The sequence below is a fragment of the Theropithecus gelada genome, chromosome 20, assembly GCF_003255815.1.
Source record: "Theropithecus gelada isolate Dixy chromosome 20, Tgel_1.0, whole genome shotgun sequence".
Taxonomy (NCBI): Eukaryota; Metazoa; Chordata; class Mammalia; order Primates; family Cercopithecidae; genus Theropithecus; species Theropithecus gelada.
In genome coordinates, this window is record NC_037688.1 from 63,951,760 (window position 1) to 63,969,367 (window position 17,608).

The window sequence follows — 17,608 nt, forward strand, 5'->3', positions numbered from 1 at the left end:
ACAGTTCACGCAGCCTTGACCTCCTGGGCTCAAGCAGTCCTCCCACCTCAGCCTCCCGAGTAGCTGGGACCACAGGCACACACCACCACACCCAGTTAACTTATTTTTTATTTTTGATAGACACGGAGTCTCACTATGTTGCCTAGGGTGGTCTCGAATTCCTGAGCCCAAGTGATTCCCCCCCACCTCGGCTTCCCAAAGTGCTGTGATTACAGGCATGAGCCATAGCACTGGGCTTCCAAGTGTTATTAACATCCCCTATAATTCTGGTGACTGGGGTGGATAAGTATCATCTGTTCCAAGGCAGGAAAACAGATTTGCCGAGCACTTGAGATGGACGTTTTCTGGGTACCCAGGGCTATCTGCTACTGCTGCAGGGGGCTTCAGAAGTGAGGTCCTATCTAGGGCATGTGGCATAGGAACCCACTAGGACCTGCCTAGGGAATGGGATACAGGAACCCAAATCCCCTGCTATGGACACTTGAGAAATAGCTCTTAGAATCATTACTTGGAGGGAGTCAGCCAGGATCCCAGCACTAGAGATTAAATAAACTTCCGCTTTCTCGGTTCTTTGAGAAAGATGCATCAGGGGCTACAGCATTCATAATAATAATAACTAGTATTGTCATCATTTGTTGAACACTAACTATGTGTCAGGCACTATTGTGCATTTTTTTTTTTTTTTTTTTTTTTTGAGGCAGTATCTCACTCTGTCACCTAGCAGGCTGGACTGGAGTGCAGTGATGCGATCTCAGCTCACTGCAGCCTCCGTCTCCCAGGTTCCAGTGATTCTCCTGCCTCAACCTCCCGAGTAGCTGGGATTATAGGCACCCACCACCACACCTGGCTGATTTTTGTATTTTTAGTAGAGACAGGGTTTCACCATGTTGCCCAGGCTGGTCTCGAACTCCTGACCTCATGTGACTCGCCTGCCTTGGCCTCCTGAAGTGCTGGGATTACAGACATGAGCCACTGCGCCCGGCCACTATTGTAAATATTTGACCTGCATTAGCTCTTTAGTCCTCACTACCAACTAATGAGGTAGGTCTTGTTATTATCCCCATCTTATGAGTGAATAAATGGAGGCTCTGAGAGTTAAATGACTTGCCCGAGGACTTCAGATTATCATGATTCCCTCTTGAGTGACATTCACCCAGCGGCCTGGTGCATGGGCCATGCTCAGTAGCTACTCATCCTATCCAAGGCCATCCACATCCCTCCTTCCCACCTGGATGTGCCCCTTCCCACTGGCCAGACCTACAGGAGGGAACGCCAGTAGCCCCTGGGCTAGATAGGGCTGGAAATCCCAGTGTGGCTTTTATCAGCTGCTCTCTTCTTACTATGAAGTTCCAAGTCAGCAAGCCTGTGTTTGTTGAAATTTGGCAGGGATGGCAGAGTCAGCCCAGCTTGGAGGCTGGCTCCCTGGGATGCCAGAAGATAGGGATCAGGACAGAGATCAGCACTGGGAACCCAGAGGGCCCTTCAGGGAATGTGGTGAGCAGAGATCAGGAGCTGGTCAGTTCCTGGGGTCCTGGTTGGGCCATCTCTTTGCTGGCCCAAACTCCCCACAGAACTCAAAAATCGCAATAACTCCTGAAACGGGTACAAACTTTTATGCATTCATGTTTTCCTTTTTTTTTTTTTTTTTTTCTTGAGATGGAGTTTCACTCTTGTTACCCAGGCTGGAGTGCAATGGCATGATCTCGGCTCACCACAACCTCCACCTCCAGGGTTCAAGCAATTCTCCTGCCTCAGCCTCCCGAGTAGCTGAGAATACAAGCATGCGCCACCACACCCGGCTAATTTTGTATTTTTAGTAGAGACAGGGTTTCACCATGTTGTTCAGGCTCGTCTCAAACTCCTGACCTCAGGTGATCCACCCACCTCAGCCTCCCAAAGTGTTGGAATTACAGGCATGAGCCACCGCACCCAGCCCCCTTTTTTTGTTTTGTTTTATTTTGTTTTGTTTTCTAGATGGAGTCTCACTCTGTCACCCGGGCTGGAGTGCAATGGTGTGGTCTCAGCTCACTGCAACCTCCACCTCCTGGGTTCAAGCAATTCTGCTGCCTCAGCCTCCTAAGTAGCTGGGACTACTTGAGATGGACACTCGAGATGTGCGTGCCACCACACCCGGCTAATTTTTGTATTTTTAGTAGAGACGGGGTTTCACTATGTTGGCCAGTATGGTCTCAAACTCCTGACCTTGTGATCTGCCCGCTTCAGTCTCCCAAAGTGCTGGGATTACAGACATGAGCTCCTGCGCCCGGCCATGGAGCCTCTTTTATAAGGACATGAATCTCATTCATGAAGGCTCCATCCTGATGGCCTTATCATCTCCCAAAGGCTCTACCATCTAATATCATCACACTGGAGAAGAGGTTTTAACATATGTTTCTCTAGGGATTGTTCTACGGCTTTGTCAGATTCTCAAAGCCACCCATGACCCCAAAAGGTGAAGAACCAGTGTGTTGTTGAACATGATGGTTCCATTTTCTTGAAGTAAAACCACAATGCCAGAGTTACCCAAGTATTATGGCCTTTGCAGTGTAAGATAACTAACCTCTGCTGGGGGCTTCCTGGGGGCCCAGTATCATTCTGAGCATTTTAGTGACTGATCTCTTTTAATCTCTGCAGTAACTCCAGGAGTTCTGATTTGCAGATAGGAAACTGAGGCACAGAGAGGCTAAGCAGTTTGCCCAAGAGGCAGAGCCGGAATTTGAACCCAGGCAGAGGCAGAGTTTAAATCCAGGCAAAGCCAAGAGTTTGAACCCAGGCGGGATAGCTCCAGAGGCCACATGCCTGACCCCTGTGCCATGGAATTACCCTCCTCTTCATAAAGCACTTAAGTACCGCTCGTCTCACTGAGGTGTCAGGACAACTCTGTGCATTTGGAAAGATGAGGACTATCAGACCCATTTTACAGAGTGGAAAACTGAGCCCAGGGATGTCAGGCAGCTTGTTCAAGCGTAAGCTATAAATACACGGCAGAGCAGGAAGAGAAGAAGTTGGTTTCCTGAATTCCATTACTTACATCCTTTCTTGTAAAAATGCAGCCAAGACTTTATAGCCAGGTAAGATCCAGAGACGCAAGGGCTCTGGGACCCAGGTTGGTGTCCGCAGAGCTGGGGCTGGCGCAGGGGTGATGGAGAGTCTGGAGGTGCCGCCCACCTTATCTGTTTCACATCTGTTTCACAGTGACACATTCCAAAGCCAAGGAAGTTGTCTTTCCATTCCCCTCTTTCTTTTCCAAAACAAAAATACCTTTATTACTCCTTCTTGGTGGCAAATAAGCAACAATAATCATACAGAATCAGCAGAATCATGTAGGTTCAACAAGTAAAAATAATAGCCAGGTGGCTCACACCTGTAATCCCAGCACTTTGGGAGGCTGAGGCGGGCAGATTGCTTCAGCTCAAAAGTTGGAGACCACCCTGGGCAACATGGTGACACCCCTGTCTCTACTAAAAATCAAAAAAAAAAATGATAATAATAAATAGCTGGGCATGGTGGTGCATGCCTGTAATCCCAGGTACCCGCTCGGGAGGCTGAGGTAGGAGAATGGGAGAATCGCTTGAACCGGGGAGGCGGAGGTTACAGTGAGCTGAGATCGCGTCACTGCACCCAAGCCTGGGTGACAAAGGGTGACTTTATCTCAAATGAAAAATAAAAATAAAAAACAATAATAAACAAAAATTGCTTAAAATCCCTTTGCCCGGGGGCAATGGTTTGCTTCCACACTCACACACAATAGGGCAGAGTGCTTCTTAACCAGGCTACACATTACAATCACTTGGGCTGCTTTAAAAAATTACCAGTGCTTGGCCGGGTGCAGTCCCAGCACTTTGGGAGGCCGAAGCGGGTGAATCACAAGGTCAGGAGTTCGAGACCAGCCTGGCCAATATGGTGAAACCCCGTCTCTACTAAAAATACAAAAAAATTAGCCGGGCATGGTGGCACATGCCTGTAATCCCAGCTACACGGGAGGCTGAGGCAGAATTGCTTGAACCTGGGAAACGGAGGTTGCAGTGAGCTGAGATCGTGCCACTGCATTCCAGCCTGGGCGACAGAGTGAGACTCCATCTCAAACAAACAAACAAAAAAAAACAATGCTTGCTCAATTGTGATTAAGTCTGAGTTTGGGATTAGGTGTTTTCTAAGCTCTCCAAGTGATTCTCAGATGTAACCAGGTTGAAACCACTGGTCTGAGTGATGTTCTTCAGCGTGCTTACTTTAAATCAGTGTTACGGAGATAACTGCAGATCAGTAACTGCAGAGCTACAGTCTCCTTTCAATGATGCAGAGCTTGCCATTAGGCCCTGTTACTTAATTTTTTGATCTTCAGCTGGTGAATCTTCTGCCTGCTTCTGGCTCTCGATGATAAACAATGCTGCAATGAACATTCTTATGCATTCATCTTCAGGTTTTAATCAATTCACTCCTTGCAAAAAGATTTTCTAGATATGGGTTAAAGAGTCTGCACTTCAAATCTTGATACAGTAAATCTTCACTTGACATTATTAGCAGGTTCTTGCAAACTGACTTTAAGTGAAATGATGTGTAATAAAACCAGTCTTTTTCCTGATCAATTTCACTAGCAAAACAATGACACTATTCAAGGACCTCTTGTACGTTCCTTCACTTAAGTTGCAGTTTTCAAGAACCTTTTGATGGCATTAAGTGAGGAATTAATGTACATACTGCCAGATGGCACCCCAGAAAGGTAGACCAGTGGACTGCTCTTCCCCTTGATAAATGCATCAAAGCCCCATCTCTTCAGCTCTTCAGCAATCCTGGGTGTTGTCAGACTTTTTAAAAAATAGCCTTCTTTGGAATCATCCCAAATGTGTGTCCACCAAAATTCACATGAAGCTGGGCGCAGTGGCTCACAACTGTATCCCAGCTCTTTGGGAGGCTGAGGCAGGAGAATTACTTGAGCTCAGAAATTTAGAGACCAGCCAGAGCAACATAGGGAGACCCTGTCTCTACAAAAAAAATATAAAAATAAGCCAGGCATGGTGGCGTGTGCCTGTAGTCCCTGCTACTTGGGAGGCTGAGGTGAGAGGGTGACTTGAGCTAGGGAGGTCAAGGCTGCAGTGAGCCATATTCACGCACTGTACCCCAGCCTGAGGCAGAGACCCTGATTCCAAAAAAAAAAAATTCCTATGAGACCGGGCAAAACTCCCACAGAAAGGCTAAACTGGAGTCCTGGCTAGATGGCCTTTGTTCTAGAAACCCTTGCTTTGCTGGCTGGGGACTGGCATGCTCCCTTACCACAGGAGGAACAGCTGTTGGCATCTTTGGTGCTGACCTCAGCCAGCTTGTATTTTAGGAACCAGGCCCCATGCGGCAGAGGCCTTATCCTTGAGCTTTTGGGTCTCACAGAATAGCCGGTGCTGAGGAGCTATGGTTGGCCCAGTTTCTCTTGCATTTTAGCCTTTTGGTCTCTCTTCCTTTGAGAGTCCATCCCTGACATGCTATGCAGTGGGAAGGGCATTCTCCAGGCTGGCCTGGGGTTTTGCCAAGCCCCAGAAGCCTCCACGCCCTATATCCTTCCACTGAGTGAGACCTCAGATATACACAACCTCACCTGCTGCTTATTAGTAAGTATCAACAAGGCATAGGGTATGTGATAAAAGATTAAAATACACTGAGAGATGTAGCACCTCGGATCACATCTTGGAAAGCGTTAACAAGGCACATGAAATGTTCACTTTCAACAGAGCAAGAAAGAAAAGTGTTCTTTCCTCTATTAGGGGCTTTGGGCTCTCAGATCTCATTAGGGCCAAGGCCTATTTAAAATGACCTTTTGCTTCTTGCTGGAAGGCCCCAAGTTGGCTTTGGGGGCAAGGCCAGCCTAGCATCACATGCAGGGTCTATGCAAGAAAAGGCTGGCATTCAGCCATTTGAGCTTTGATTCCTAATGGGACCTCCTTGTCTTAGGAGAGGTCCTAAGCAAGGTGGGTGAGCCTTGCTTGCCTTTCTCTCTGGCCCAGGTCTGGGTACGGTGTTAGTTGGGCTTCTTGAAGTAAGTTGCAAGTAATAAAAAAATTCAATGTGAGTAGGCCAAAGCAGCTGCCCCCAACCTTTTTGGCACCAGGGACTGGTTTCATGGAAGACAATCTTTCCATGGACCAAGGTTGGGGGGGTTGGGGGGCAGTTTCAGGATGAAACTGTTCCACCTTAGATCATCAAGCATTAGATTCTCATAAGGAACGCGCAACCTAGATCCCTCGCATCCACAATTCTCAATAGGGTTTGAGCTTCTATAAGAATCGAATGCCGGCCGGGCACGGTGGCTCATTCCTGTAATCCCAGCACTTTGGGAGGCCAAGATGGGTGGATCACTTGAGGTCAGGAGTTGGAGACCAGGTTGGCCAACATGGCGAAACCCTGTCTCTACTAAAAACACAAAAATTAGCTGGGCATGGTGGCACGTGCTTGTGGTCCCAGCTACTTAGGAGGCTGAGGCCCGAGAATCGCTTGAATCTGGGAGGCGGAGCTTGCAGTGAGCCAAGATTATGCCACTGCACTCCAGCCTGGGTGACAGAGCGAGACTCTGTCTCAAAAAAAAAAAAAAAGAACACAGATTCCTTGCCTGGGTCCCAATGCTGACTGTACCCCTTACCAACTGTGTGACCTTGGGCAAGTTACTTAACCTCTCTGTGCCCCAAGCAAAGTGGAAATAATGAAAGTACATATAGTCAGCCTGGGCAACAAAGTGAGACCCCATCTGTACAAAAAATATATTAAAAAATTATCCAGGCATTGTGGCGTGTGTCTGTAGTCCCAGCTACTCAGGAGGTTGAGGCAGGAGGATCGCTTGAGCCTGGGAGTCCAAGGCTGCAGTGAACTATGATCGTGCCACTGCATTCTAGCCTGGACAACAGTGACAGCTTGTCAAAAAAAAAAAAAAGGACCTATCATGCGATGAAAATGAAATGAGTTAAAAAGAAAGGAAGAAAATGAAATGAGTTAATGGTTAATGTATAGAAAGTACGTTGCACAGTGCCTGGCTCCTGGTTGGCACTCTGTAAAGCTTAACTGTATAACTAAGTTGATTTTGGTCCCTGCCCCAAGTAATTTGCAAAACAAACACACAAACAAACAAAAAACAAGAACAAACTCTCTTGTTGCTTTTTAGCAAAAAAAGTGGCTCCCTTCAGGGAAGACTTTTCTGTTTTTGAGACACTGTTTCACTCTGTCACCCACACTGGAGTGCAGCGGTGCAATCTTGGCTCACTGCAACCTTTACCTCCCAGGTTTAAGCGCTTCTTATGTCGCAGCCTCTCGAGTAGCTGGAATTACAGGTGCGCACCACCACACCTGGCTAATTTTTGTATTATTAGTAAAGAGGGGTTTTTGCCATGTTGGCCAGGCTGGTCTGGAACTCCTGACCTCAAGTGATCCACCCACCTTGGCCTCCCAAAATGCTAGGATTAGGGATTACAGGCTTGAGTCACTGCACCCGGCTTCTACCTTTTTTTTTTTTTTTTTTTTAAAGATTCCTCCATGTCTTTTCACGTTAGTTTTTCTTTAACTAAAAGGAAGTTCAAATCTCTAAAAGTACAGTATATAAGAAACACTGGTTCTACCCATCTTTCAGAGGGAAAAAGTGCCGACATGCCGTCTTGGCTTTAGGTCTCCCTTTTATTCTTGTTTGGAATAACCCTACACGTGTGGTTAGAGTCTCCCTGTTCTCATCCCTGGTCACTTTCCAGTGAAGACTCTTAGCAGCTTCCTCCTCAGTGTGTGTGCAGAAACAGCGAGCAGTTCTGAGTAGCGTGATGCTGAACTTTACATGAATGGCTTTCTGTAGTGAGAAGGCGCCTGTCACTCATGGCCTGCAGTAGCTGCGTGGCTTGGGGGAGGCTACAGGCCCAACCATGAGCCTCCTTCCCCTGGTCTCTACAGCAGCTTTTCCCAAACCCACTGAGATGGGTCAGGCTCCTAGAGAGCCTGAGAACAAAGCCCCTTTGTGACTTTTGTTTTGAATCAGGCTTGTGACAAAGGGGAGGAGTCACTGGGCTGGGTGGATGGGGGTGCCCGCAGCGTGGTGGTGTTGCAGAGGAAGAAAACAAAATTGTGTCTTTTTTTTGGTGATGTTGTCTTGCCAATTCCTCCCTCCCCCAGCTCTCCGAACAGCAGGATTTCCCAACGGCAGCTTGGGAAAAAGACCGAGTGGCAGCTTGGGGAAAAGACCCAGCGCTCCGTTTAGAAGCAACGTGTATCAGCCAACTGAGATGGCCGTCGTGCTCAACGGTGGCACTGTAAGTATCAAGATGTGATGTGGGGGTAGGAAGCCTAGGAGTCTACGGTGTGGGGGAGCAGCTTCAACAGGGACATACTCCTCCGTGGAGGCTGCTCATGTGGCCTGCAAGGACCGCAGCTCAAACGCATGCAATGCTTTTTTCTTCTTTCCCTTTCTACCCCCTTTCTCCACACACGGGATACCCACCTCTATTTAGAAAACCATCTGTAGATTCGTTTGAAAGAGTTCCTAATCCTTGTTGCACCAACTGAATTATTTGGCTTTCGTGATGCAGTGCCCCAGCTTTGTCCCTGGGAGGTGACTCTTGGAAAAAGCCCAGAATGAGGGAGCACCCCTAGCAGATTTTGCTGACATCCAACCTAGTTTAAGGTCCCCGGTCACCCCTCTGTTGATTCCCCTGAGCTGGGTACCAGGTTCTCCCATTCCCTAAGAGAAGTCTTAAGAAATTGAAGGAGTTACTATTTCTCTCCCTCAAACACAGAAGCAGGTTTACTACTATCTGATGCCAAACAGACCTTCAGCAGAATTGTCATTGTTTACGTTTGCCTCGGTGGAATGACATTATTTTGTTTCTCCAGCAATCCAAAGATGCACTCTCATCCCCACATTTAATTTCCAAACATAGCTACATGCTTCTTTCAGAAACAAGGCCTGAGCCAGTTTACATGTGTAAATTGGGTTTCCATTCTTTATATCATGTTCCAACTCCATAACTCAACCTGAACATTCTTTTTTGTTTTTTTTTTCTTTTGATGTAAATTAGGGATGGTCTTTGATCTCTAGAGGGAATTTAGGTTTTCCTGGCCTTTTGAATGGTATGCTAGGCATTGGTTTGCATTGGTTTGGAACAGGCTCAAAGACAGAATCACAGATTTGCATTCTTAAAACCCCCTGCCAACCACTGGGCTGTTTTATTGTCCCGTGCCAAGAAAAGCCTGATTCACAAGCATTCGGCCTGTGTGTTATAATAAATATGGTTAGAAAAGCCCCCATCCGTCACTCTTAAGCCCTCCTGCTTCCTTCAAGGCCGGTGTGTGAAAAAATAGTCAAGACAGAAAGTGATGAGTTGAACTTACATTCCTTGGGGGTGGATGATTCTAGAAAAGGGAGCTGGGCTTCCCAAGAACCACAGCAGCATGACACACAGTCATTGCTGCCTCTCCTGGGATTAGTCGGCCCATCTAGGTAAAAGCAAGGTAACTTATTTTTGCCACGTTGTTTACGCATCGGTTTCTAATGTTGATTTTGCAAAGCACAGAGTTCTCAGTGTGTTATCCTTATGTGTTATTCCAGATCCCAACTGCTCCGCCAAGTCACACAGGAAGACACCTTTGGTGAAAGACTTTAAGTTCCAGAGAATCAGAATCTCTCTTACCGATTTCCCTCCCTGGCTGTGTCTTTCTTGAGGGAGAAATCGGTAACAGTAGCCGAACCAGGCCGCCTCACAGCCAGGAAATTTGGAAATCCTAGCCAAGGGGATTTCGTGTAAATGTGAACACTGACGAACTGAAAAGCTAACACCGACTGCCCGCCCCTCCCCTGCCACACACACAGACACGTAATACCAGACCAACCTCAATCCCCGCAAACTAAAGCAAAGCTAATTGCAAATAGTATTAGGCTCACTCGAAAATGTGGCTGGGAAGACTGTTTCATCCTCTGGGGGTAGAACAGAACCAAATTCACAGCTGGTGGGCCAGGCTGGTGTTGGTTGGAGGTGGGGGGCTCCCACTCTGTCACCCCTCCCCAGCAAGTGCTGGACCCCAGGTGGCCTCTTGGAGATGACCGTTGCGTTGAGGAGGACAAATGGGGACTTTGCCACCGGCTTGCCTGGTGGTTTGCACATTTCAGGGGGGTCAAGAGAGTTGAGGTAGTGGGCGGGATTCCAAGGCGAGGCCCAACTGAATCGTGGGGTGAGCTTTATAGCCAGTAGAGGTGGAGGGACCCTGGCATGTGCCAAAGAAGAGGCCCTCTGGGAGATGAAGTGACCATCACATTTGGAAAGTGATCAACCACTGTTCCTTCTATGGGGCTCTTGCTCTAGCATCTATGGCGAGAACACAGGCCCCACCCCCTTCCCTTGTAGAGCCATAGAAATATTCTGGCTTGGGGCAGCAGTCCCTTCTTCCCTTGATCATCTCACCCTGTTCCTACACTTACGGGTGTTTCTCCAAACCCTTTCCCAGTTTTATTCCCTTGTTCATTTCAAGAGCTCCAATGCGGTCACCAGCTGAAAGCACCTCCAGGAGGCAGGTTGGAAGGCAGGCACCACGGCAGGTTTTCTGTGATGATGTCACCTAGTAGGGCTTCCGGGGTGCCCACTAGGATGCAGAGATGACCTCCCGCTGCCTTGCAAGCAGTGACACCTCGGGTCCTTTCCGTTGATATGGTGAAAGTTCCCGGGTGGAATGGATCACATGAGGGTTTCTTGTTGCTTTTGGACGGAATGGGGGATATTTTGTTTTGGTTTTTCTGCAGGTTTCATGAAAACGGCCCTTTTCCAAGCCCATTGTTTCTGTCATGGTTTCCATCTGTCCTGAGCAAGTCATTCCTTTGTTATTTAGCATTTCGAACATCTCGGCCATTCAAAGCCCCCATGTTCTCTGCACTGTTTGGCCAGCATAACCTCTAGCATCGATTCAAAGCAAAGAGTTTTAACCTGACGGCATGGAATGTATACATGAGGGTGGGTCCTTCTGCAGATACTCTAATCACTACATTGCTTTTTCTATCAAACTACCCATAAGCCTTTAACCTTTAAAGAAAAATGAAAAAGGTTAGTGTTTGGGGGCCGGGGGAGGACTGACCTCTTCATAAGCCAGTACATCTGAGCTGAGTATGTTTTAATAAACCTTTTGATACTTCTCAAGGCCCTAGTCTCTGCTGTCTCCCCTCCCCACCCCATCCTTGCAAAGCATTGGGGAAAATAAGGCCAATCTGGCCTTCCCTGTGTGGCCCTTCTTGGAGTTTTCCTTAACAGCGAGTGCATTTCCTTGTGTTACCACGCATGGGGAAGAAAACGCATGGCCCCAGAATGCCGCCCCCACCTGACCTCCCCGGAAGCACCCCGCCTCTGCCCAGAGCATGTGCTTGCTTCTAGAGAATCCCGTTCCAGTCATGGTGTGGACTGAAAACGTAAGAGTCCTGGGGAGGGGTGGGAGGGAATGAAGCTAGGACCTGGGGTGGGGGTGGGGGCGGTTGCATGCAGACCTGGTGTTCTGAAAAGAAAGAAATCTTCAAACACCTCGGTCCCGTCCGGTGAAAAACGACAGCATTACACATTCTCGTGCCAGGAAATGGTTACTCACCCCCGCTCTCTGGAGTCCTTTGGAGCTTTCTGATACCATTCACACGATGGAGCAATTCACACGTTCGTTTTCTAAGTTCTTTATTGTCCAAGCATATAAGGTGAGCACAGCACAAATGGCTGCCATGGAAAGTCACGCTTCCCCAACCTAAGAACAGAGCCATCTTTGAGCCATGGGAAGCCTCACTTAATGAGACCTTTACCCCCCTTTTAAATCTGATCTGTTATTGCACTTAGGGTTTTGTTTTATTTTGGCTTTTAAGTTTGAGAGTGGGCTGAACACCTTCATAATGGGGGCGGAGGTGGGAGTGAGGGGAGAAGGGAGAGAGCTGTTCTTTTTCTAATGACTTCACCTGAAAAGTACCAAGAGGCATCTTTGCCAAGACTGTAGCAGCCAGCTGCCCCCCGTGGAGCAAGGTTTAAAGACAAAATTAAATGGCACCTCTCTTTAAGATCTGTTTGTGTAAACAAGACTTGTTTAGGGAAAACGACCTGGAAGGAGAGCATCTGTGATCAAAATCTCTCATTGTAAGCACAAATCGTTCCGTGTCTGGTTATTAACATCGCTTTGGGACTATAACAGCCACTCTTGTCCCCCCTTTTAATAGAAAATTGTCGTTCTAGCCTGGATTTCTCCCCACTGGAGATGGAGGGTGGGAAGAGAGGGGGTCAGCTCTGACAGCTTACAAACTGGGAAGTTCTGTGCATCTCCAGGGTTTCCAGAGTTGAAGATCCGGTTGTTGGAAGTTGGGCACCCAGTGCTTTTTTTTTTTTTTTTTTTTTAGCCCAGATGCCGTCAGGGCCCACTGAACACGGGTGAATTCGGGTGGTGGTCTTGGTTGGCCAAGGCTGAGTTGAACGCCTCGGGCCAGACCCCAAGCTGAAAGGGAGCATTGTGGCTTTTATAATCCAATGATGCAATGATGATACCAGCTTACAGGAGTCCTCAGCAGGTGCTTTTTATTAATTGATGAAGAGCTAAGGCTCATTTTTGATAGATAATATATATTTATTAAATGCATTAATGTGTGTTTTATAATGTAACTTTATCTTCCCCCTGGCTGACTGTTGCATACTTATAAAAAAGAAGTTAAAGAAATTTCAAGACAATCAATATGTACCATACATGACTATATAAATATTACAAATTTAAAAGGTTGTAAAGCATGGGCAGATAGGTTTTATTTTCAAAATGCTGTTCTTAACACAAAAATAAAGGCTTTACTATTTACTTAAGACGTGTGGTAGCTTGTGAAAACAACTCAATGCAACTAACTACTAGGCTTTCGGATCTGCCCTGAGGCTCGGTCTGTGGCATTTTAAATGGGAGAATCTTGGTTAACGGCAAACCACAGAACAAATTAAGATAATAAGCTTATTTACCCATAAAAGCAGAAACTTTCTATATAATATTCTGGGACTCAGACAACAGAAATCCTTTGTTACATCTGTCTGGGTTTAAGTGTCTCATCTTGTTGGGTTTGCAGTAAAAATTAAGGGGTGGTCTCCTTTGGAAATGATCATAAGTATAAGGTCTTTTGTTATAAAAAGAGTGGTCAGTCACTAGGTAAACTTAAAACCAAATTCAGAGGTTGGGGACTTAAATTAGAATTCAGATCTTTGCAAAAGCGGCCAAGAGTGGGAAAACTGGTAATAAGAGCACTTCTGTATCCCTTGGGACTAGAGTTCATTGTACATTTTAACAGCAGCTGGTGTAGAAAGATACTCCTGAGGCACTGAAGAAATAATCTGGATGAATGAATAAAATGTGAGGATAATGCAGAAAGTGAAGACTGGTCCTTTCTTTTCTAAACTATTTGCACTAAAGCTTGTTTGCAGTGAATCCTGTCTTGTACAGAAAAGATTCCATTTTCATATGTTCCAAGTCTTGTTAAAGAAATCACAAGAGAGAAAGCATACTTTGGACATTTTCCTTGCATGAGGTAACTTGTGCTCGAATGGGCAAAGATACATCTTAGCTGTGGTTAAGATGATGGAGTTTTCATTTTGCCTGCAGGTACCACATCGTCCTCCATTTTGCATTTCACTGCAAAGAAAAGAAAGGGAAAGTCAGGATCCATTTACATACATAGACAGGCTTGTCATTGGGAAACCGGAAACTCTGATGTGTGGACAAGGTCAGTTGCACCAAAACCCACTGTGCGCCTGCTATTCATGGTTCCGGCCCCATGGATCCACGGGGAAGAACACAGGCCCATTGTGCTCTAAGGACAGCACCTGAAAGTTCAAAACCACTTCCCTGACTGTTCATGGCCATTCTTAATTCAGTTCAGAAAGAGGTCAGAAGTGTGCTTTGCCGGTCAGGGTACTGAAGGAAGGCAATTTTACTAAAGACGATGACAGATTCCAGGCTCTCCACTCAAACCCATCTGTCACCACACACCCTGTTCTCCAGCCACCCAAAATGGAAAACTCAGGGTATCACTGGGGTCAACGCAAAGGTCAGAAGAAAATCTTTTCTCTTATGTCGTGGTCTGGACCAAGAACCTGATCTCGGTGATTTCCTGTGTCTGCCAAACAGGAAAGTTAGCTCCATATACAGGGCATGGCTCTGTGTGTAAGGGGAATTAATCCCAACAGATAAAAGCCTCTCCCCAGTTAAATATGGAAACCCAGTCCCTTGGTGGGTGCAGTAGGGGTCCTTTTGGAAAGACCCTCTCTTTTAATACATCTTTGCCTGGAGTGTCCAAGTGCTGCTTGCCCATATGTGAATGTCTTGAAAGGTGGTTTGAGCCAGGCCACAGGCTCTGATGATTTGTGGAGAGCATGGTTCTGGTAAAAAGGGTGTTTGAGCTTGTTACTATGTAGGGCTGAGGTTTCAAGTGAACCTGCCCTCGTCCTGACCTCCCAGCAACTAAGGGCATGCACCAGCCAGATGTGGCAAAGAGGTGGGTATGTACATCATCCCATGAAATGCATTTTTTTTGTTTTTGTGTTTTGGGGACAGAGTCTCTCTTTTGTCCAGGCTGGAGTGCAGTAGCAAGATCTCGGCACACTGCAACCTCCCCCTCGCGGGTTCAGGTGATTCTCCTGCCTCATCCTCCCTAGTAGCTATAGGCGTGCACCACCATGCCCTGCTAATTTTTGTAGTTTTAGTAGAGATGGGTTTCCCCATGTTGCCCAGGCTGGTCTCGAACTTCCAGCCTCAAGTGATCCACCCACCTCAGCCTCCCAAAGTGCTGGGGTTACAGGTGTGAGCCACTACGCCTGGCTCTACTGTGGTTATTTTCTGATGGAGGTGGGATGAGTGCCTTCGGCAACACAGACCAGCCCTGCAGTCTTCAAACTGAGGGCAAGGGTTCTTGGTCATGGTTCATTCAAAGGAAATCAGTTTCCAGATCATCAGCTTCCCCTCCTTCTGTCATTCCTGGCCTGGTGTGTAAAAACTCCCCAGGTGTCAAACAAGAAGTCAGTTCAAAATGAGGGCCCTCGTAGTCTCCTTATTTTCTACGTTTGACAACTATCAAATTGTATCATGTATTTATTCGGCTTTGCGTACTACTAATAATCGTATTAGCAACACAAATCAGAAAAAAATATTTTTAATACTTGGAGCCTGTGGTCACAGGACATTTTAAAACATTTTTTCAAGGTATATACCTTTTTTATTCCGTGTATATGGAAGCTCTGTGGGCAACCACAGTGAAAACCCTATGTGCATCTAGACCCTATTAACGATGACATTGACCCTTCATAGTCAAGGATGCGCCACACCTCCCTAAAGACCGTCCCACTATCTCACTGATCCCTGAGATGCTGGTGATTAACAACTCACCAGGGATTGGGGGAGAGTCCTGAGTTGTAGCATCTGCCATTTCTGTAGCCTATTGGAAGCCAGCAGCCCGACAACGTAACAGGGTTGGGCAGCACAGTCAGATGGAGAGGGGCTGCCCTGGATCCTCCCAGGGAGGTACGCAGGTCAACTAGTGCAGCCAGCATCAGGCATAACTTCAGACCTGCAGGTTGGCTCTCTAGGGACAAGTTGGGGATATTAGCAATAGGGGGAAATTGTTAGAAATGCAAATTCAGGGCCTTTCTCCAGGCAGACAGAACCAGACACTGGGGGTGGAGCCCACCCATCTGCATTTTAACAAGGCCTCCAGGTGATTCTGATGGATCAGGCTGGCTCTCTAGGGACACGTTGGGGACATTTGCAATAGGGGGAAATTGTTAGAAATGCAAATTCAGGGCCTTTTTCCAGGCAGACAGAACCAGACACTGGGGGTGGAGCCCACCCATCTGCATTTTAACAAGGCCTCCAGGTGATTCTGATGGATGCTAGTTAAAGTTTGAGACCCCTGATTACTGGTTTTCTACCCTGGCTGCATGGAAGAATCACGTGGTCAGCTTCTGAAATGTACTGGTGCCTGGGTTTCACCCTAGCAATTCTGATGTAATTACCCTGGGGCCCGGGCATCAGTAGCTAGGTAAAGCTCCCGTGTGTTGCTAAGGTTCAGCCAGGGTTGAGACACAGATGGGGCTTAGAATCCCTTTAAAGAAACGTGACTGTAAGACCCTGAGGAGTCCAGAATTCCCCTCAACTTCTAAGCATCATGCTGGCTGCCTGTGAGTCCCACAGGTTAAGCTGCTAGAGAGATAGCTGGCAGACAGGCTGGGCACAGTGGCTCACGCCTATAATCCCAGCACACTGGGAGGCCTAGGCAGGTGGATCACTTGAGGTCAGGAGTTCGAGACCAGCCTGGCCAACATGGTGAAACTCTGTCTACTAAAAATACAAAATTTAGCTGGGTGTGGTGGCAGGCGCCTGTAATCCCAGCTAGTTGGGAGCCTGAGGCAGGAGAATCGCTTGAAGGGAGGCAGAGGTTGCAGTGAGCAAGATCGTGCCACTGCACTCCAGCCTGGGTAACAAAGCAAGACCCTGTCTCAAAAAAAAAAAAAAAAAAAAAAAAGAGAGAGAGAGATAACTGGCAGACAGACAGAGGCTAGAGGCAATTCATAGCTGGAGGGAAGGACTGGCTTCTGGGAGGATTCCCTAGCCCTTGGGTTTTCTTTAGCTTTCTTCAACTGCCTAAAGGAAGAATTCACCTGCAAGCCGTTGTCCTGGTTTTTCATCCAATTCCTGTCCATGCCTTGACAACCTTGTTGCCTACTCCCTATGCGTAGACTTTGCCTGGGAAAAGGCCCCTTAGTATCTCTTTAGATCATCACTCAGAAATCTTGACAGAGGAGAGCAGAAAGGAATGAGCTGGGGACCTTGTTCACGGTGGAGGGCTGAGAGATGTTATCTCGAATAGATGGGCTGGAAATCAAGGTGGGATGTGGAGCCTCCCAGTGGAATTACCTGGGGAGTTTTGAACACCCTTCACAATTAGGTCACCATCTCTGGAGGCACAACCACACTGGAAAACTGCTTGGCGTTACCAAGTGGAACTGAGTCTGACAGTGAATACAAAGGATTCCACTCCTGTATCCCACTGCAGAAACCCTTCCATACGTGTACTAGGAGGATGCTCGTGATAGCAAAAACCTGAAAACAACCCAAATGTCCATCAGCAATTGACTGGATAAACCAGTTGTGGTCTACTTGACCAGTGATTATACAACAGTGAACATGAGCGAGCCACAGCCACACACATCAACGTGAATTAGCTTAAAAACGTTGAAGGAAAGAAGAGAGGCACGGAATGATACATATAGTGTGATTCTATTTATAGCAAATCTAAACGCTGAGAGATGCATAGAAAGGTGAAAAGAGCTCCAAAGAAAAGCAAGAGAACAGCTACCACAATAGTGGGGGAAGTGGCTCCATGGGGGAAGAGCTTTAAAAGTGTTGACAGTGTTCTGTTGTTTGTTTGTTGGTTGGTTTGTTAAATGTTGTAAAGAGGTCTCGCTTTGTTGCCCAGGCTGGAGTGCAGTGGTGCGATCATAGCTCACTGAAGCCTCTGACTCCTGGGCTCAAGCGATCCTCCACAAATGTTTTATTTATTGTTATATGCGTTTTATAGTCACTGTTGTACATATATTTCACCCCCCAAAAGGTAGAAAGAAAT

At 47.0% G+C, this 17,608-nt stretch overlaps 2 protein-coding genes across 8 annotated transcripts in view; one reads left to right on the plus strand and one right to left on the minus strand.

Moving 5' to 3' along the window:
- GPRC5B (G protein-coupled receptor class C group 5 member B) overlaps positions 1-13,363 on the plus strand; it is a 28,732-nt gene extending 15,369 nt beyond the window's left edge. For 3 of the 4 annotated variants that reach the window (XM_025369490.1, XM_025369489.1, XM_025369491.1), the window contains exons 3-4: positions 8,131-8,267; positions 9,563-11,138. In XM_025369490.1, the coding sequence (XP_025225275.1) occupies positions 8,131-8,267; positions 9,563-9,607 (182 nt within the window). In that variant the 3' untranslated portion in view covers positions 9,608-11,138. Of the gene's footprint in view, positions 1-8,130; positions 8,268-9,562; positions 11,139-11,562 lie in introns of those variants that run through there. The other variant, XM_025369488.1, reaches the window with a different exon arrangement.
- IQCK (IQ motif containing K) overlaps positions 11,641-17,608 on the minus strand; it is a 138,002-nt gene continuing 132,034 nt past the window's right edge. For 3 of the 4 annotated variants that reach the window (XM_025369492.1, XM_025369494.1, XM_025369495.1), the window contains one exon: positions 12,741-13,623. In XM_025369492.1, the coding sequence (XP_025225277.1) occupies positions 13,562-13,623 (62 nt within the window). In that variant the 3' untranslated portion in view covers positions 12,741-13,561. Of the gene's footprint in view, positions 12,652-12,740; positions 13,624-17,608 lie in introns of those variants that run through there. The other variant, XM_025369493.1, reaches the window with a different exon arrangement.